Consider the following 21,996-nt stretch of genomic DNA (forward strand, 5'->3'; position numbering starts at 1 on the left):
CCTTCAGGATACAATGCTTGAACCATTGGATGCACATGGTCCTCAAGAATGGTTCGGTAGTCCTTGGCAGTGACGCGCCCGTCTAGCACAAGTATTGGGCCAAGGGAATGCCATGATATGGCAGCCCATACCATCACTGATCCACCCCCATGCTTCACTCTGGGCATGCAACAGTCTGGGTGGTACGCTTCTTTGGGGCTTCTCCACACCGTAACTCTCCCGGATGTGGGGAAAACAGTAAAGGTGGACTCATCAGAGAACAATACATGTTTCACATTGTCCACAGCCCAAGATGTGTGCTCCTTGCACCATTGAAACCGATGTTTGGCATTGGCATGAAGTGACCAAAGGTTTGGCTAAAGCAGCCCGGCCGTGTATATTGACCCTGTGGAGCTCCCGACAGACAATTCTGGTGGAAACAGAAGAGTTGAGATGCACATTTAATTCTGCCGTAATTTGGGCAGCCGTGGTTTTATGTTTTTTGGATACAATCCGGGTTAGCACCCGAACATCCCTTTCAGACAGCTTCCTCTTGCGTCCACAGTTAATCCTGTTGGATGTGGTTCATCCTTCTTGGTGGTATGCTGACATTACCCTGAATACCGTGGCTCTTGATACATCACAAAGACTTGCTGTCTTGGTCACAGATGCGCCAGCAAGACATGCACCAACAATTTGTCCTCTTTTGAACTCTGGTATGTCGCCCATAATGTTGTGTGCATTTCAATATTTTGAGCAAAACTGTGCTCTTACCCTGCTAATTGAACCTTCACACTCTGCTCTTACTGGTGCAATGTGTAATCAATGAAGACTGGCTACCAGGCTGGTCCAATTTAGCCATGAAACCTCCCACACTAAAATGACAGGTGTTTCAGTTTCATTGTGCAACCACTGTATCTCTGTACAGCAGAAGTCGAATCACCCAACAAACTCAGCAGAATTACTGCACACGTGTCTTTAATGCAGATGTTAGTTTCTCAGAGCACTATATTTCATTAATTCACAAAAAAAACAAATATTTCATGCTTTATATGTATAAAAACAATAATGAATGAAAGAAGATAGAAAGAATAACCTTTCTTATAATGAGCAATGACAAGTTATTCAGTTGATGTAACTACAATAAAAAAAATAAAGTAGTTAATAAAGCTGGAAATTAGGGATCAAATGGCACTGCTACCTTTAAAGAGTTCATCTTTACTCTGTTTATTTATAGCAACCAATTTTCTACACCACACATGCCAAAAGAGACTGTTGTTGCAGCACTTACATAAAACATTCAAATTTGGATCAAAAGTCAATAAGAAAAACAGCAGAGCTCAAATATGTATTTACAACAAAAATATGTACAGTTATGAGTCTTCTATTATAAGACTCAAGACATGAAAAACTCAGAGCGTGTCTGTTCAGATTAAGACAACTCCTAATAACAAAGCCTGAAAGTTTTCAAACCATTTTGAAAAAAATGGCAGAAAGTTTTAAGCTACCAGCCTGCAGTGTAAAACTAGGACTTTTTGTAACTTTGTTTTAAAACAGCTGTCAGTGTTCTTTTTTTAATAGGATAATGAATTAATAATAATAATAAAAATATCTGAATTGGAGGCAAGATGTTAGCAGGAAATGTTTTTAGGATTTCCACAATTATCCCTGTAAAGCTTTGTTTGATAAAGGAAACTCTTTAAATGTCCATGCCCTAATCCTCTAGATTAGACATGAAGACCAGTAAACAGAGACTTAAGTTTAGTTGTATAATGGATAACAAATGTCAACCTAGTTTTAAAATTTTAATAAAACCCTATAAAATAAAAGACCTTCTCAATAGTTTTTATTTATTTATGCTTAGCAAGAAAGTCACCAAATATTTGGGATCTGAGATTTTTACTCTACCTTATAAACACAGGATTGCGGGTTCACATGTTCAAGTGTCCATTGGCAAGACACTGAACCCAGGGGTGTCTATTGATCTGTGGTGTACAACTCTGTGGGCATTTGTCTAAAACAACTTTGATCCTGAGTGGCTGATTTTACATTTCAGCACCAACTTTAGCTCTTTCTGTTATTTCAGACATCTTAATTTACTCAATGGTATTTGTTACATTGTTTTGAATTGACGCTAGAGATGGAGTTGTTCCATTACCTTTGTTGTATGGAGTCCTTTGCAAAAATGCAATGGGAAAAAAGGCATTTTTTTACCTCACAGTCCAGCAAAGTGAACAAAGTGTTAGAATTTTAAAACTGAAAGCAGCCCCTGCAGGTACTGGAGAAGCCATATGGTGCTATATTGTCTGAGACTAGCTGCAAGGTTAAGGTGCATAAAAACACTTCAGCCCAATGGTGCTGCTGGTGTGTAAGATGGGTCGGCCAGGTGTGAGGGTCTACTCCATGATGGCTCTGTAAATCACAGGCTCAATGTAGTCCCCCCTGTACCGTGAGTTGATCACTCTTTGCCTCTTAGACTCCTGGATGATCTCATTGTCTTCAAAAATTCCATCAAACCTCATGTCTGACGCTTTAGACTGCAGAGGAAATAATATAGATTGTATGGAATATTTCATAACAGCATTCTGTAAATATGAACATAAGTAGATCCAACTACTGAACTTGTTTGTAAAATAAAGGAGAAGTTGCACCCACCAGTCTGGATTTGACTCTCTTGGGAAGTTCTTCATCCAGAGTGTAGACATCATCTCTCTTGGCTGTAAGTTGTGAGCCATCTTCAAATTCCACCTCCATTTTAGAACAACAGCAAATCAGAAACAAAACTGAGCTAAACTGAGCAGTTTTATACTTAAAAAACATTTTTTATCTGTGTGATATTTTGATTTTATTTTATTTGTATGATATATAATCTCAAACAGCAAATAATAAATCAATTATTCAATAAATTATTCAACCAAAATCTCAAATCTAACCAAACATAACTGAAAGTGAGAATTTTACTATAAAGTGTTGCTCAAGGCTCAGTTTTCTGGCCACCTTTATTCAATATCTACACGCTACACCAGCCGCTTTAAATCGTTGCTTTGGATCCCTGTTTAGAAAATGATTATAAAATCTTGTGCAATCTTGTTTTAAAATCTTTGGTCTTTAAGGCACTGAATGGTATGAAACCTAAACATATTTTACAGTGACTTGTCAGGTTTGAACCATGTGGATCCCTCAGGTCATCAGACCTGTTTACTCAGGGTTCCAAAAACAAAAAGTAAACCAGCATTTAGTTTCTGCACTTCTTAATCCTGGAACCAACTCACCAGACCCTGAGATGTTCAAGAAACTTTTGGCTGATACTGCAGCTTTTCCCATAAACATACTTATTTTAACACCAAGAAATAAGTAAGCGTTAAAATCTGTTCTTAACTATTTATAATGGTTCATGAATCTATGGCATGAAATGATATCGGGTTCAATTGAATAGCAAAGCTGAAAAATGAATTTAATTTGAATATTTTACCAAATATTGCATCCACACTGTTCTTAATGATTCCGATATTGCATGTGTTGATATTGAGATGACTGTTGTAATCTGATATATTACGCAGTTCTAACTGACAAAAAAAAGCCCTCCTTGAACCGACACCTTAATGTGGTAGAGCGGTTTAAGTGCTTAAATGATCCCTGAGCCTATGTTGTCTGGGGTTTAAATGCCCCTGATAGGGTCTCCCATGGCAAACAGGTTCTAGGTGATGGATCAGACAAAAAGTGGGACAGAAGCCTTAATAAGGACCAGTAGAATGAGGCACGTGACGTTGCCTGGTACGGTGGAGCCATTGCCACACCCTGGAACCGAACGGGCCAAGCCCGAATGACAGGTGCGAGGTTATCTCCTAGTGGGCACAACACCAGCAGGGGGAACCACTCTGTCAGGGGTAATTGACAGTGGCCATCTCGGGAACCCTTTCATTTTAATGGGGGACTTCAATGTTCACAAGGGAAACAACAGCAACACCTGAAGATATTTGGTTGGGAGGAATGACCTCCCCAATCTGAACCCGAGTGGTGTTTCGTTATTGGACTTCTGTGCTATGGATTATCCATAAGGAACACCATGTTCAAGCATAAGGGTGTTCATCAGTGCACTTGGCACCAGGACACCCTAGGCTGGAGGTCTCTGATCGTGTCTTCGGCCACATATCTTGGACACTCAGGTGAAGGGAGGGGCTAAGCTGTATACTGATCACCATCTGGTGGTGACTTGGACGGCCTTGACCTCTCCAAGCATACAGTGAGGGTCTGCTGGGAATGTCTGGCGGAGCCCTTCATCAGCGATTTATTGAACTCCCACCTACAGGAAAGCTTTTCCCAGATCCTGGGGGAAGCTGGAGACAGAGGCAGAGTGGATCATGAACTCCAGCTCAATTGTCGATGCGGTGGTTGCAAGATCTGCAGTTCCTGTTGTGGCGGCAATCCTCAAACCCAGTGGTGGACACCAGTAATAAGTATTGCCGTCAAGCTGAAGAAAGAGTCCTATCGATTCTGGTTGGCTTGTGAGACTCTTGAGGCCGCTAATGGGTACCGTGAGGCCAAGCGTGCCGCAACATGGGAGTGAGCAGAGACAAAAACACGGCCTGGAAGGAGTTCGGTGAGTCCATGGAGAAGGACTATCAGTCAGCCTCAAAGTGATTCAAAAACCATCTGACACCTCAGGAGAGGGAAGCAGTGGTTCACCAACACTGTTTACAGTGGGGTTGGGGACCTGCTGACCTCGAAGGGGGACATTAATGGGTGGTGGAAGGTGCACTTCAAGGATCTCCTCAATCCTGCCATCACACCTTACCTGGTGGGAGCAGAGATTGTGGACTCTGTGTTGGACTCGTTCATCACCCAGGCTTAAGTCACAGAGGTGGTGAAAAAGCTTTATGGTGGCAAGGCTTCCGGGCTGGTTGAGATTCAGAGGGTTTGTTCCAACTACAGGGGGATCACTTTCCTCAGCCTCACTCTACAGGGTGATCAAGGGTTCATGGGAGTTTTACACAACTGTCCACAGCAGAGTGTGAAACGGCAGGAATTAGCATCCGGTCCTCCAAGTCCAAGGCCATGGTTCTAGACCTGAAAAGGGTGGCTTGCCCTCCCCAGGTTGGAGGGGAGTTCCTGCCTCAAGTGGAGAAGTTTAAGGATCTTGGGGAGAATGGAGCGGGAGATTAGTGTGGCCGCTGCATTAATGCGGATGCTGTGCCAGTCTGTTGTGGTGAACAGAGCGCTGAGCTGAAGGGCAAAGCTCTTGATTAGCGGGAGACATTTAGTACGAGTACACACTAATAATAACAGAAAGTCAAAGATTATGTTGACATAAATCAGAAATTGTATACAGAACCAGAAAAACACTTACCAAATACATTTGAATTACATGAGCTGCCACAAATTTTGCCCCATACACCAGTCCATCTGTCCATCGCACCTGAACCACCTCACCTTGCGGCGGGGGTCCAAGCTCTGTGCAGTCTCGATTCTGAGTGACAAAACACATATTGCAAAGTTCTGTACAAAGTAACCGACAACCTTTGAACCTTTTGTTTGAGATTTACAGAATACCTTCAGGCTTGTAAATATCAAGACATTCTTCTTGTTATATTTTAATTCAGGCAAAATGAACAATTCATTGCTTTACTTTTAACATTATCTTACACTCCTACTCACCATCATACAAGTACATCTCAAAAAATTATAATATTGTGAAAATGTTCCATTTTTTTGTCCCTCATTTCAGACAGTGAAACATGTGTATTACATAGAATTATTACACATAGAGTGAAATATTTCAAGCCATTATTTAATGTAATTTTGATTTTTATGGCTTACAGACAATGAAAACCCAAAATCAGATTTTTTTTGGCATGTACCTGTAGCTGTTTTGTTAATACAATGAAAAATAAAACCTACCACAATATCCTCTGGGAAGAGGTTATCACTGAAGGAGCCATCATCAAAGTTGACTTCATAAAAGGTCTCTTTTGACAGCTGCACTACATCACACTGATAATAACGGCCATTTTTGTGCTTGCAGATCACTTTCTGCCCCACAGTAAGATCATGCATAGCTGCCTTATTGCGCTGTAGTGTAGCACAAGAAGAGAGAAATAGCACTAATAATACATCATGTTGACTGGGAAATACTTTTTATTGACAATCTAAGCTGAAAAATAGATAGAAACTCATTTCATGATGAGCAGAGAAAGAATCATAAGCAGCTGCCTACCTCAATCTGAGGAGGGCCTTTGTGCCGACAGCAGGTCACATGGACCACAAAGGGCCAATCATCTGGCTGCATCAGCACCCCGGCAGCCTGGGCACAGGTGGGGTGGTATGCAGTGGGACAGCGACCATGAGAGCACTGCACACAGCAGCCAGATGCCTTTTTCACTCGCTTCTTACAGTAGTAACATTTCTGTAAAATGAAAACACAGCGGCCTGGAATCAGCAAGCTGCTAAGAATAACTAAAAGAAAAATATTAGTACATTGCAGCTGTACAAGTACTACCACCACAGGACGTTTTTCAGGTGACATTTTGAAAAACATGGTGAAAATTGATCCAATATGTCAGCATTTGAATACATACAAGTAAATGTTCCAAGTTTACTGGTTCTTCCCTGGACTGGCAGAAAGGTTTCTGGTCATCAGCTGTTCATACACAACTCTTATCTCTTCCTTTGGGTGTGAAACTACATGTAGAAAACAGGGGCAGTTGTAGCTCCTGAGAAGGACAGCTTTTGAGAAGACTTTCTCATAATGTGTGTGACAAGCTGTAATGAATTATCACACCATATCAGATCTGAGACTATTTGTCAGAAAAAGGTCAAAGTTTCTGTTTTCACGTTTGTCTTCACTGAGTTACAGAGCTCACATCCCTCCGCTCAAAACATCTGAATGACACGCACTCTCTACCAAAACTCAGTGTCTCTTCACATCTGGTAGCTTGTTAAAGACAGTTATAAAACCAAAATAGAACCCTAAATTGTTCATTTTAACACTTCCAGCTCCTGATGATATTGTGTGAACTCACCAATTTAAATCTCAGCAGAGGGATTCCACTCAGATCCACAGGACTTCTCTCAGTGATGTTGACGAAACGTGCCTCCATCACTGCTACAGCACACAAGACGTGTACCCACCTACAAAACACACAACACTTTGTGATGTTAATTATTCTAACTGCTGTGTTTATACTGGCTTCTTTAAAAAACTCCCTGGCGGCAGGGCAATATGTATGGATTAAATTCAGCCTGAGATGCTGAAGGCTCTGGACATTGTGGGGCTGTCATGGTTGACAACTCTTCAATTTGGCATGGAGGACAGGGACACTGCTGGAGTGGCCAACTACATGAGGGTCCCAATTTTTAAGTAAGGGGATAGAAGAGCATGTTCCAATTGTCAGGGATCAGACTTCTCGGCCTCCCTGGGAAAGTTTACTCTGGAGTGTTGGTAAGGAGGACCCGAGTAATAGTCGAACCTCAGTTAAAGGAGGAGCAATATGGCAAACAGAATCGCTGAGGGGGCCATAGGAGTATGCTGTTCCAGTCTACATTGTTTTATGGATCTGAAGAAGGCCTATGAAGGTGCCCCCCCAAGGTATTTTGTGGGGATGATGCAGGAGTATGGGGTACCCATCTTTGCTTTTCGCAGATGATGTGGTTCTATTGGCTTCTTCAAGCCACGACCTTCAGCACACAATGGAGTGGTTCACAGCTCAGAGTGAAGCAGCCGGGATGAGAGTCAGGTCCTCTAAAGGTACGGCCATGAGAAAGGATTTATGTATCTGCCTTGTTTGTTCATGAGTGAAGGTAGGATGCAACAGGAGATGGAGAGACAGATGGGGGTTTAGTCTGCAGTAAGGTAAGAACTGCTCACGTCTGTTGTGGTGAATGAAGAGCTAAGTCAAAAGCTCTAAATTTACTGGTCCATCTAAGTTTCAACACTCACCTATGGTCATGAGATATTATGATCATGATCATGACTGAACTAATGCGATCCCACATACAAGAGGTTGAAATAAGCTTCCACCATAGGGTGGCTGAAAAAAGCCTTAGAAATAGGATGATGATCTCCACCATATAGAGGGAACTTGACATAGAGACATTCCCCCTCCACATAAAAAGGAGTCAGTTGAGGTGGTTTGAGCATCTGATCAAATGGATGGAGGTTTTCCAAGCTTGTCCGACTGTGATGAGACCCCAAGGATGATCCAGAACTCGCTGGAGCAACTATGTTCTCCTAAAATGGAGGAAGTCGCTGGGGAGAGGCATGCCATGGGTTCCCTCCCAGACCTGTTGTCCCCGAAACCCGATCGCAGATTGGTGAAAGACAATGGATGGACAGATGGATGCTGCATTTATTCCCTATACAAATTGAACATAGCGTAATCTAGTAAAAGATGTTTTTATTTTATTACAGCTCCCTTGCGTCAATTATTTTGTAACACCAAGACAAATGAGTCAATATTAACATGAGTAAATACAAAATTACTTTGATATTCATAGTAATGCAAATTAATTCAATTTTAAATGTATACCAAATTGGTATACAAACTGTTTTTTTGATGAAATATTACAAGGACACATATGAAACTCAAGTACTTAAACATTGCAAGACTTAAAAATTAAAACCAAACCTGCATCAAAGAAGGCAGTTGATTTTTGATTCTACTTCTGGTCCAGCAGTAGCAGACCTGCATGACTCAAGTGAAAACTTTGCATGGGATGGATAAAGAATAATGAGCTGCTGGGAGTACGATGAGTCAAGGCCAGTAAGGGATTTATAAATAATAAGTACACATCAAAATGTATTAGATGAGTTGCTGGCTAATGTAGTAGAAATGGATTTCCAAGCAGCTCAAATCCTTCCAATTCTTCAAGGCTTTCTTTGATAGCGGTCAACAGATACAGCTGCATATCATCAGCATAACAATGGATAGAAATGTTATATTTCCTGATACTACCTGAGAAACACCACTCCACTTTCGTGTGTGTATAGTTTAGATTCAGTCTAACTTCCCCTTTTACTTAGGTAGGCTTCTGCGTAAGGTAGTTTTATACCAGAACACTTCTGCAATGAAAAACAGCGTGGTCTTTACATATCCTAGACAACTCTGGAACTTACTTGTCATTGGTGGTTTTGTGTAAGGCTCCACCTCTTAGCAAACAGAGACAGCAACTCTGCAAAAAATACCAAGTGTCATAAAAAAGTCCAGACAAACAAAAGGCAAAATATCACTTTTAGTAGGAAGCAGTAACCTTATTCTTTCTCTATTGAGCATGATTTGAAGAAAAAAAATGTGTAGGAGATGAAAGCTTTGAGGCACTGTTTTATTTGAGAAATACCCAGATGGTATAGAGAAGGTCTACTAATATACTGTATTGTTTAAAAATGAACTTTTTAATTAGACTGTACGTCAACAATGCTTTAAAAAAGCACTCTCCCTCTTACAGATTTCTTCTGTTTGTGTTTTTTGTCACATAAATTATTCAGAAAAAATAAATTTAGATATCGGACAAAGATATAAATACATAATGATTTTATTTAAAAAAATTGAAAAAATGTTATTCAAAGCAACCTGGCTGTGTCTCAAAAAGCAATGTGCTACCTAAACCTAGTAATGTTAGCAGCAACACCTGGCATCAGACATTAGTAGACATCTGGTAATGAGTCTTTTACATCACTGTGAAAGAATTCTGGCCCACTCTTCAGTGCAGAATTCAGTCACAGTGGAGGGTTTTCCAGTATGAATAAGTGGTGAGCAGAATTCCAGCACAAATTCAAGTGAGGCCTGCAGAAATTTAGATGCTATTCTGAGTTTTTCTGTGACCTCCTGAATGAGTCGCCAGTGAGCTCTTGGTAGGCTGGCGCTTCTGGGAAGATTCATCACTGTTTAATCTTTTCTCCATTTGTGGATTATGGTTCTCGCTGTGGTTCTCTGGAGTTCCAAAGCCTTAGCAATTGCTTTAAAAATTTTTCCAGAAGAATAGATGTCAATGACTTTGTTTCTCTGTTCTTGATTTTCTAGAGATTGGAGAATGAAGTGTTACTTTTTTGAGACCTTTTAGTCTACTTCATGTTGTTAGCCTCATTCCATTGCCTTAATAAATGAATTCGTTTAAAAGCAGATTTTTGTATTTATTCAGGTTATTTGTGTCTGATGTTAAAATTGGTTAGATGGTCTGAAACATTTAAGTGTGACAACAGGCAAAAACAGAAGACATTTGTAAGGAGGTCAATACTTTTTCACGCCACATTATGTCATAGACTGAGGCAGGATGGTAAAAAGAACAAAAAAACATCTAACAGACATGCCCCTACTGAATTTGTGTGTTATATTGATGTGTCACAGACACTCCTCGCCCTGGTTACTCCCAGAAAGAGTCAAGTTTAAAAGCAGTGTAAGATGAATTTACATGCAACTGTTCACCAACCTCATTCATGGCATTGGCCCTACATCGTGCACATTTCCACTCTGTGCTCACAATGGCTGGGTTCACACCGTAACAGCCTGCACACACAAACACACAGTAAGATGGTACAGGAACGCAGTGATTTGTAGCTGAAGGAGTTGAGAGTGTGCAAAGAAAAAAGAGCGACCAATGCCTGCTTTTTAAATGGAAAACAAAAATGTGTCTATGAACATATTTCCCTATTAAGTGTGATCAAGCGTCACATTTTAAAATGCATCAGTGGAAAAGAATTAAGAAAGCACTGATAAGCATAGTAGAGTTTTGAGAATGTAGAGATTTAGAACAAACAAATTGATGCGAAGTAGATCTGAAATATAAGGTTTTACTGACTGGTGTGAACCCAAACACTGCACTGGAAGCAGCTGATGAGGAGGCTGGTTCCATCGCCCTCTAAATAAGGTGCAGTAGGTTGTTTTTCACTCTCTGAGTCTTCTTCTGTAGTGATGGTGAAACACATTTCTGGGATAAGAGGTTTGGTCCGCATGCATCCACCAGCGCTCATGACAGGACTGTCCCCACTGCTGGCACAGTCAGTCTGTGGGTAGACACGGCACACATGAGCACAGTTTTTTTATTCAACTTAAATCTAGCAGGGTCTTGAAAAGATATTGATACAATTTAACTCTTCAACAATTTGTGAGGTTAATCAGAATCAGAATCAGAAAAGCTTTATTGCCAAGTACGTTTTTGGACATACAAGGAATTTGTTTTGGCGTAGTCGGTGCAATACAATACAAATTAAACAGTATAAACATATCTACAATATAATATAAATATCTGTGCACAGTTTTAAGTGAGTGACAAAGCAACAAACTTCAAAGTATATCATTAAAATGTACAAAGAAAAAACAGCACTTAATAAAGCTGAAGTAGAAGGAAAATGAAGCTCTATTTGGACAGAACTGCTCCTGTTATGAATCAGAACCATTCAATTACAGTAGTGTGTAAATGTTTAAACCTGTTAGAAATCACTTTAGTTGCATGTTTTACCATCTGGAATTTATATAGATCATTAATGGTATGTAAAAACATAATGTAGTATATACTGTATCCCTTTAAAATGTGCAGAATATTCTTTTACTAAAAGATTCTGGCTAGAGCACCTTGCACTAGATGAAATGTTTTCTCTACATTATCATAAAAAAAAAATTCTTTCATTGACAGCTTTTGCAAGTAAGCTCAATTCAGCTTCAAAATACCTTACTGATTCCAAACGAAATTAAACATTATTATAGCTCATTATCCGAGGTGTATCAAAGAGCCATTGTAGACGCTGATGGCTGTGGGCAGGAAGGATCTCCTGTAGAGGTCAGTATCACAGCAGGTCTAAAGAAGCCTTTGACTGAAGACACTCTGTTGTTGTATGACAGTATGAGGAAGAGGATGCTCAGGGTTGTACTTCATTTTGTGAAGAATCCTTCTTTGCACAATGATCTTCAGAGATTTCAGAACAGTTACCAGAACAGAACAAGCCCTCTTTATCAGCCTGTTGAGCTTTTATAAGTCAAATGCTCTTGATGATGCTACCCCAACAGATGATACTAGTATAGATCACACTCTCTAAAACAGAAGGTCTTGCTGCAAACAAGACCTAAGCGTCCTCAAGAAGTACAGTCTGTTCTGTCCCTTCTTGGAGACATGCTCACTGTTGCATAATAGCCTAAATATAGCATTTAATGCTATCTTAGACTCAATTGGCTTTGCTCAAAACATTAACAAACCTACCCACCTTTGTCTACATTCTCTGGACCTTGTGCTGACATATGGCATTGAGTGTAAAGACATAACAATATTCTCTCATAACCCTGTCCTGTCTGACCATTTCTTAATAAACTTTGAGTTTAATTTAACCGAGTACCCCACACCTGAAAGAAAATTTCATTATAGTAGATCATTATCAGACAATGCTGTAACAACCTTTAAAGAATCTGTTCCACTTTTAATTTCCTCATTATCACTGAAAAGCACAATGGAGAGCAATAACTCTGTTTCTGCCCCTTCACAAATTGATTCTTTTGTTCATAGTGTTTTTTCATCATTGCGTGATGCATTAGACAATGCATCCCCCTTGAAAAAGAAAGTAATCATTCATAGGAGGCTAGTTCCTTGGCTTAATTCAGAGCTACGTACTTTAAAGCACAATGTTAGAAAATTGGAGAGAAAATGGCGCTCTACACACCTAGAGGATTCCTACTTAATCTGGAAAATAGCCTACTGTTGTATAAAAAGACACTTCACCAAGCCAGAACAGCTTATTTCTCATCACTAATAGAAGAGAACAAGAATAATCCTAGGTTTCTCTTTAGTACAGTTGCTAAACTTACACAGAGTCATAGCTCTGTTGAGCCATCCATTCCCTTAGCTCTCAGCAGTCATGACTTTATGGGATTCTTCTTAAATATAATTGATTCTATTAAAAAGTAAATCTTTGACATACTCCCGAAGATGATTACTTCATCCTCAGCAAGTGAGACAACATTGGAAATAACTGCAGAACCTGATTTGTGTTTGGACTGTTTTGATCTTGTGAAGCTTCCTGAGTTGTCAGAAATATAAGCTTCAACTAAACCTTCAACTTGTATGTTAGACCCAATCCCAACCAAATTATTTAAGGAAGTGTTCCCTCTGATTACCAGCCCCATTTTAGATATGATTAATTTATCCTTAGTAAAAGGATACGTACCACAAGCTTTTAAGTTAGCTGTAATTAAACCTTTACTCAAGAATCCTTCGCTTGATCGAGATGACTTGAAAAATTACAGACCTATATCCAATATTCCATTCTTATCTAAAATTCTTGAGAAAATAGTTACTAATCAAATGTGTGAGTATTTACACAGCAATGACCTGTTTGAAGAGTTTCAGTCAGGTTTCAGAGATCATCATAGCACTGAAACAGCCCTGCTGAAAGTCACTAATGATATTCTTATGGCCTCAGATAATGGACTTGTATCTGTTCTGGTTCTATGCTTCGTTTATGCTACGTTTCTATGTCTACGCTTTGGATACCTATGCTTCGTTTGGACTATGCTATGCCTTGCTATGAGTACCTGCAGGTTTGCGCAAGTTTTGATTTAGTCCTTGTTTCATCCCTGCAGTGTGTTTTGTTTCCTTTTGGACTTTTATGAATAAATAAGGAAGTAACTATGATGCGGCTACCGAGCTCTTGTCTGCGCTTTGGTCCGACCCACAGTCCTTCCCCGACATTAGGAACCAGCCAAAAAGAGGACCAAGCAGAACCAGAGATGATTACCTTGTTTGAGTATTTCCGACGTGCCGCGGAGAAGAGCGCACGTCAGGATCAGGAGGAGAGAGAGCAGCGGTCACCGTTTTGGGGCACAAGACTGGCTAGGCCTCTTCCGGGTACCGGTCCGCTGCGTCACAGACCCTCTCCTCATCCCCGGAGTAAGTCACTAGCTCCAGTCTACTTTTCCTCTTCGATTTTGGAGCCAGAGTTGCCTGCAGCGCACTCTCCCAGTTCGGAGCCTGCCGCATCTCGTTGGAGATGTCGCCGGCGCCGCAAGCAGTCCGCAGCAGCAGCAACGCCTGAGCTCGTCACGTCCACTGCTGCAGAAACAGTAGCGCCTGAGCTCTTCACGTCCGCAGTAGCAGCTGCAGCAGCAACACCTGAGCTCGTCACGTCCGCAGCAGCAGCAACGCCTGAGCTCGTCACGTCCGCAGCAGCAGCAACGCCTGAGCTCGTCACGTCCACAGCTGCAGCAACAGCAGCGCCTGAGCTTGCCACGTCCGCAGCAGTAGCAGCAGCAGTAGCAGCACCTGAGCTCGTCATGCCCTCTGCTGGTCTCCGGTCGTCAGTGCGACCTCCTACTCCGCCATGGGTTCAGGCCGGGTTACAGGAGATCAAGAAGGAACTTATGAAGTCACGTTGCCTAGAGTGTGTTCCTCACTTGATTAGCAATCCTCAGGATCTGGATGACGTGCACACTATCTTACTAGATGAGTTTCTTGCAGAGGGATGGCTAGACGCTCCAGCTCCACTCTCCGCTGGAGGTCCCTTCGATCCTCTTCTCGTGGCCGTTAAGGCAGCCATGCCTCTGGACTCACAGCATGCAGCTAAGCCTACAGAGCCTGAGCCGGCCGTCGCCGGATTTACTGAGCCTCAGCCGGCCGCCGCCGGATCTACGGAGCCTCAGCCAGCCGCCGCCGGATCTACGGAGCCTCAGCCGGCCGTCGCCGGATCTACGGAGCCTCAGCCGGCCGTCGCCGGATCTACGGAGCCTCAGCCGGCCGTCGCCGGATCTACGGAGCCTCAGCTGGCCGTCGCCGGGTCTACAGAGCCTCGTCATGACACGGAGGAGCCCGTGGGCGGGCTGCCTCCATTCCCACACCATGCTTCGGTGGAGCCCATGGATGGGCTGTCTCCAAGACCTGGTCCTGAGCACCTGCTCAGTTTCCTCTGGGGGGTGTTACTGGAGATACGGACTGACTTTTTGACTTTGACACACCAGAGCCTGACTCTTTGCCTGGGTCCAAGTTGGATGCCAGGGCCAAGTCAAGTTGGACGCCAGGGCCAAGTCTCTGAGGACACGTCATACACTGCCTGACTCCTCGCTTCGTGGGTTTGCCTGGCATCTCCGCTGTCGGACTCCAGGCAGCCTGCATCCTCACCGCAGACCTCCGAGACATCGGCTCCTTCATCGCTGGCTACTTCGTCACTGCCGGCCTCCGGATCATCAACCACTTCGCTGGCTACTTTGTCGCAGGTCTCCGGATCATCGGCCTCCTGGATTTTGTTCTGCGCCCCTGGAGATTATGGACTTTGGTTTTGTTGTTTTGTTTATTGGGAGTTATTTCTGTTTTGGACTCTGTTTAGTTCCTCGCTGGTTCCTTGTTTCTATGTCGGTGATGTCTGTGCTTCGTTTATGCTACGTTTCTATGTCTATGCTTTGTTCATGCTTCGTTTATGCTACGCTTTGGATACCTATGCTTCGTTTGGACTATGCTATGCCTTGCTATGAGTACCTGCAGGTTTGCGCAAGTTTTGATTTAGTCCTTGTTTCATCCCTGCAGCGTGTTTTGTTTCCTTTTGGACTTTTATGAATAAATAAGGAAGTAACTATGATGCGGCTACTGAGCTCTTGTCTGCGCTTTGGTCCGACCCACAGTCCTTCCCCGACAACAAAATGCAATTAAAAGCCTTCAGCTGATTCAGAATGCTGCAGCAAGAGTTCTGATGAAAATTAAAAAGAGATCATATTTCTCCTATTTTAGCTTCCCTTCATTGGCTCCCTGTTAAATTTAGAATATAATTAAAAAATTTCCTCCTCACATATAAAGCCCTTAATGATCTAGCTCCATCATACATCAGAGATCTGATTGTTCCATATGTTCCTAACAAAGCACTTCGTTCTCAGACTGCAGGTTTACTGGTGGTTCCTAAAGTCTCTAGAAGTAGAATGGGAGGCAGATCCTTTAGTTATCAGGCTCCTCTCCTGTGGAACCAGCTCCCAGTTTTAGTCTGTGAGGCAGACACCCTGTCTACTTTTAAGGCTAGACTTAAAACTTTCCTTTTTGATAAAGCTTATAGTTAGAGTGGCTTAGGTTATCAGGGAGGGAGCCTTCCTCCCTTCCTGTTGGATGGAGTAAGGGGGAGTCAGATTTAGCCTAAACCGGCTCAGTTATGGTTTAGGTGCAAACACACCCTCCATTTCTGCTACCTGTATGACCCCTTCTCTTTTCCAATGGTTATAATCAGTCTGACAGAGAGAGGTATCCCAATCGTTGTGGTTTTTAGTATAACAATGACCATCAGTGGGACCCTTTGTGGGGTTCCGTGAGACGACATTGTTGTAAATAAGCGCCATTTAACTAAATAATCTGAACTGAAACTATCTGTGTAGTTATGCTGCTATAGGCTTAGGCTGCTTGAAGGCGGAAGGCGCGCCAAGCGAAGCGGGAGCGGAGCGAGAGCGATGGACGAGCTGAAAAATCTGAACTTTTTCCTAAATTCGCGTCGCGTCAACCAATCAGGGACTGGATGTGGCTGTGACGTAGGGTGAAAGACCACAGCGGAGAAGAAGCGGTTGTCAGTGAAGGTGGAGGACAAACTCATAGTGGCGGTGTGCAGCAAGCCTGAGTTGTATGACTTACCTAATTACGTTTACCGAGACAAGTACAGAAAGGACCTGGCCTGGTTATGTTTAGGCACAAATATCTTATATTTAGGAGATGTGGACATTAAAAATCGGCAGTTTTTTTTACTGAGCTGAGATTTATTCACTCACCGAAGACAGATGGACATGCGTTCAGCAGCGGGGATAAAGTGCCAGTAGTAGGTGTGCCAGAGGCCGATTCGTCTCCCAACGCAGGACAGCAGATCTTCGAACTGGTTCCTGGATAGACGAAGTACCGCTGAAATCGACCGTCATCCAGAAGCAGCTCCTGGAATAGGTGGTGGTAATCTCCGAACTGTTCCCGTCCCTGAAGAATCTGGTGAACCCAGGGATGTTGACGTCGGCGGCGTTTTTCGGCTCTCCACAGGTAAAACACCGTAATTATCCGTGAAATCCATGTCCGCCATGTTCAGTTGAAACCAGCAAGCAGCTGATGGAAGCTCCTCCTATTTGATGATGCGGTGAAGCGTTGCCCCTTGTTGCCAAATGCCAACGCGGAGTTCACGCGGAATGTCAAGCGGGCAAAAGCACACAGATGACGCGAAATATTCGCAGAATCCGCGTTCGGTGTGAACGCACCATAAGGCGGCATTTGCAGCCGATTACGTCACAGCAATGCGACGAATGCTGTTCAAATTCGTAAGGCTCCTCCAAAGGGAGCCAACAAATGTGTCCTCCTGGATAATACTTCGTGGCCCACCCTATCCCAGGATTCATTGCGGGTCAAAGCGGATTGTTGAAACGCAAGTAGTAATGGCAGAGGAGAGAGAAAAGCTGTGAATAAAGTTGGATATATTACGCTTTCTGTGGAACATAAATACCCTTACAATGTTTTCAGGCGAGAATGTAGTTGTGTAAACCTCAAATATCTGTTCCATTTATCAAGAAGTAATATTGCATATAGCAGTGGCCCTTTGATATAATAATACTAAAGTTTCTGCGTCGTGTTCGGAAATGGTGGCACCTGCTGCTGTCAGCTGACCGGGCAGCTGAGGCTCGCTATACCGGGGAGAACGTCTGACTCGAACGAGAAAAAAATGAAATGATAATAAAACAATAAAATTTGAAGTAAAACACGCTTATAAGCTACAAGGAATATGTAAAAGGGGTAAATAAAGACCATGGCCAGTTATTTACAGTGGAGACAGAGGGTTTAATCAAAGGGCTTTTTACGGCTTCACAGCTCTGTGCTAATTATTTCCATCCTAAATTTTAAAAGGTTTGCGAAATTATATCTTATAAAATGGTTATAAAATATATATATACAGTACACACCAAAGGTTTGTGGTATTCACTTTATATTGTGCAATGCACTAGTAATAATTAGCAGTCATGAAAATAAGGACAACTCTTTGAATGAGAAGGTGTGTCCAAACTCGTGGTCTGTACTGTATATCTTTACAACAGGGTATATAAATAAACATTAAAGTTTCAACCATCTAATAATTGATTGGAAGTGAACCTGAATAATTTTGTGGTATTCAGTAGTCACCTGAAATGGTTTTCACTTCACAGGTGTACCCTGTCAGGTGTAATAAGTGGGATTTAAAGCCTTATAAATGGGGTTGGGACCATCAGTTGTGTTGTGCAGGAGGTGGATACGGTATACAGCTGATAGTCCTACTGAATAGACTGTTAGAATTTGTATTATGGCAAGAAAAATGCAGCTAAGTAAAGAAAAACGAGTGGCCATCGTTACTTTAAGAAATGAATGTCAGTCAGTCCAAACAATTGGGAAAACTTTGAATGTGTCCTCAAGTGCAATTGCAAAAACCATCAAGCGCTACAAAGAAACTGGCTCACATGAGGACCGCCCCAGGAAAGGAAGACCAAGAGTCACCTCTGCTGCGGATGATAAGTTCATCCGAGTCACCGGCCTCAGAAATCGCGGGTCAACAGCAGCTCAGATTAGAGAACAGGTCAATGCCACACAGAGTTCTAGCAGCAGACACATCTCTAGAACAACTGTTAAGAGGAGACTGTGTGAATCACGCCTTCATAGTAAAATAGCTGCTAGGAAACCACTGCTGAGGACAGGCATCAAGCAGAAGAGACTTGTTTGGGCTAAAGAACACAAGGAATGGACATTAGACCAGTGGAAATCTGTGCTTTGGTCTGATGAGTCCAAGTTTGAGATCTTTGGTTCCAACCACTGTGTCTTTGTGCGGCGCAGAAGAGGTGAACGGATGGACTCTACATGCCTGGTTCCCACCATGAAGCATGGAGGAGGAGGTGTGATGGTGTGGGGGTGCTTTGCTGGTGACACTGTTGGGGATTTATTCAGAATTGAAGGCATACTGAACCAGCATGGCTACCACAGCATCTTGCAGCGGCATACTATTCTATCCGGTTTGCGTTTAGTTGGACCATCATTTATTTTTCAACAGGACAATGACTCCAAACACACGTCCAGGTTGTGTAAGGGCTCTTTGACCAAGAAGGAGAGTGATGGGGTGCTGCGCCAGATGACCTTGCCTCCACAGCCACCGGACCTGAACCCAGTCGAGGTGGTTTGGGGTGAGCTGCTAAGCATCTTTGGGAACTCCTTCAAGACTGTTGGAAAACCATTTCAAGTGACTACCTCTTGAAGCTCATCAACAGAATGCCAAGAGTGTGCGGAGCAGTAATCAAAGCAAAAGGTGGCTACTTTGAAGAACCAAGAATATAAGACATATTTTCAGTTGTTTCACACTTTTTTGTTCAGTATATAATTCCACATGTGTTAATCCATAGTTTTGATGCCTTCAGTGTGAATCTACAATATTCATAGTCATGAAAATAAAGAAAACTCGTTGAATGAGAATGTGTGTCCAAATCTTTGGTCTGTACTGTATATATATATATATATATATATATATATGACAAGCGTTTGTGCTTATTTCGTGCAAGAGTAATTTATTTGTCAAAATTAGGTCAAAGTTCCCCGTTGAAGTGGTTGAATAAACAGTGACATTTACTGGTTTTGGTTAAAGATGATCAATTATTAATGATAACTAATTGTAATTATTAAGGGCTTTGACCCCATAACCACAACGCCAAAGGACATCTCTGATTTCTAGTCATAAGTAATGATTTTTGGTTAAGAAATTTCTGAATTATGATTTTTAATTATAATTTTTGATAAATGTTAATTAATCAATAATCATAATCCTTGCGAGTGTGTATGAGAGTATTTCCGTAGTGTGCCAAAAAGCATTTAAGTAGTGCATAGGAGAGTATTTCAGTACTGTGTGTAAGCGCATATAGCGTTTCAGTAGTGTGTATGAGAGCATTTCAGTAGAGAGTGTGTGAGTATATTCACAATAATGTCCCTAAAGAGCCCTCATAGCTTACGCTGGGTGAATCAGCTGAATCCTGTCCTGTCAGCGAGTGGCACTGAGATTTGACCAGCCACTTGCACCAAGGCTGGTCTGCAGTACAGGGGCCCCACAGGGAACTGTGCTGGCACTGTTCCTGTTCACCTTCTACACTACAAAGTTCTCCTTCCACTCCTGTGGTTTCCATCTTCAGAACCTCTCAAACCATTCTGCCATAGTCAACCTCATCACAGGTCAGAATGGCTCAGAATACAAATAGTGGACACAGAACTTTGTGGATTGATGGCAGCGGAATCACCTCATGATCAATATGGGGAAAACTAAGGAGCTGGTGGTTGATTTCCACAGGCGCAGACCCACCACACTGACAGCCGTGAACATCCATGGAATTGACGTTGAGATAGTGGACTCTTCTAAGTACTTCAGTGTTCACCTAAACAACAAGTTGGACTGGAGTCTGGACTGATGCTCTTTACAAGTGGTAGTGGCATTAGCCATCTTCTGTGGTGTACTTAGTTTGAGCAGCAGCCTATCTATAGCAGTGAGGAGCCAGTTAGACACACTCATTACGAGGGCCAGCTCTGTCCTAGGAGTGTTTACATCTATGCTGATAGTTGCACAGGTATTTCCTTTATTTTCTGCGAATTGTCGGTTGTTCTTTTCTCAAGCATAGCCAGAGATGTGCTTTATGTGGGGTTCCAGTTACCCAACTATGTTGCACATTTAATTTATTTTAATTTGATCTGAATATGCCATTTTGGTAACAGTACAGTATTTCTCTTCTGTAATGTGGACTTTGCCTTTGTTTACAATCTATTCTAATTTTGATTCCTGTTTTCCATTCTGATCTTCAAAGTTTTTAGTCCTAGACTTTTTTATATTTTTTCAGTGATGAGAAAATCTGTATCCTTCCATTTGCCTTTTTGCTTTGCTGCTGACACACACTTGAATTTTCCTACTGTGGAACAGTAAAGGCAAGGATTTTGGGCTTTTCACCAGAACTCACAAACTTTTCAGTGAACACACGATTTTGGCAGTATACTTATTTCCTGTTCCTAAATTTCTGAAAAAGGTTTTCATTGACACATCAGTTACTGTCATGATGAAAGCGTACAGCCTTTTGAAATTAAAAAAGAAAGACTGTCATCCTGTATTTCATATGAAGTGAAAAATAAATGCTTCATGTCAGAAAGGCAGAAACCACTAATAAAGGGAGATTTTCCTCTCCACTGTCGCTACATGCATGCTCAGTATGAGGGATTGCTGCAACGTCAACACCAGTGACTGTCCACTGTCTCTACATGCTCATCCAGGAGGAGGGAATGCTGCAAGTCACTGACTGGATGCAATCTGCTGGGGTTCCTTAGACAGAAAAACTTTTGATCCAATTTGAATAAATAACTGAATCTGACTGCACTGTTCAATGGTTGGGATTAATTGGAATGTATGTACCCGACTTGAAATCTGTATGATTCAGTTGAATTGACTTTGTAAAGTGCCTTGAGATGACATGTGTTGTGATTGGCGCTATATAAATAAAACTGAATTGAACTGAGTTGTGCTCTCTCTGGTGATGAATACCTGCTGATATGCCTGAAAGAGCATACAGATAGAGCAGTATGGCGGTTTAGAGCCCATGCGCTGGTTATATTCCCTCTCTTTCTGGAGATTGGGAGGACTGCTCTGCCACAAATGGGCCAGAGGTTCAGCCCAGCTGTCCCCGTCGAAACTACCTGCCTCTGCTGGGGGAAGCCCCTCCAAAGCATCTATGACACAAAAACAAATGCATTCACTTAGTTTCAATTGAAATAATTCAAGATTAAAGGAAAATATATGTCAGGACAGACCTTTTTCACTGATGCCATCCTTTCTGTGTTGGGGGTGTGGCAGCTGCTCCAGGTGGTTTTCTAGCTCTCCACTGGGAGCGAACACTTCTCCCACCTGCTGGAGGTACAGAAAACACCATCGAAATTAGAACAAAATCATGTTCTGCTACTGCTGTAAACAAAAGAATGAATCCCTAAATAAATTAAATATAAACAGATGTAGACAGTATGACTATGTATTATTTTAGTATGTCAAATAAAAAAATATTTAGATCATCC

The 21,996-nt window shown here is 42.1% G+C and overlaps 1 protein-coding gene across 2 annotated transcripts in view; it reads right to left on the minus strand.

Annotated features, from left to right (window-relative positions):
* Positions 1–940: 940 nt before the first annotated feature.
* Positions 941–21,996, minus strand: part of kdm4aa (lysine (K)-specific demethylase 4A, genome duplicate a) — a 70,537-nt gene continuing 49,481 nt past the window's right edge. Inside the window, exons 12-22 of one of the 2 annotated variants that reach the window (XM_047374360.1) lie at positions 21,739–21,832; positions 21,473–21,657; positions 10,771–10,975; positions 10,402–10,478; positions 9,092–9,147; positions 6,999–7,107; positions 6,194–6,382; positions 5,878–6,048; positions 5,327–5,446; positions 2,635–2,727; positions 941–2,516 (exon numbers count right to left, since the gene is read on the minus strand). In XM_047374360.1, coding sequence (XP_047230316.1) covers positions 2,376–2,516; positions 2,635–2,727; positions 5,327–5,446; positions 5,878–6,048; positions 6,194–6,382; positions 6,999–7,107; positions 9,092–9,147; positions 10,402–10,478; positions 10,771–10,975; positions 21,473–21,657; positions 21,739–21,832 — 1,440 coding nt within the window. In that variant the 3' untranslated portion in view covers positions 941–2,375. Of the gene's footprint in view, positions 2,517–2,634; positions 2,728–5,326; positions 5,447–5,877; positions 6,049–6,193; positions 6,383–6,998; positions 7,108–9,091; positions 9,148–10,401; positions 10,479–10,770; positions 10,976–21,472; positions 21,658–21,738; positions 21,836–21,996 lie in introns of both variants that reach the window. The other variant, XM_047374359.1, reaches the window with a different exon arrangement.

Source organism: Girardinichthys multiradiatus, chromosome 9 (genome assembly GCF_021462225.1).
Source record: "Girardinichthys multiradiatus isolate DD_20200921_A chromosome 9, DD_fGirMul_XY1, whole genome shotgun sequence".
NCBI lineage: Eukaryota > Metazoa > Chordata > Actinopteri > Cyprinodontiformes > Goodeidae > Girardinichthys > Girardinichthys multiradiatus.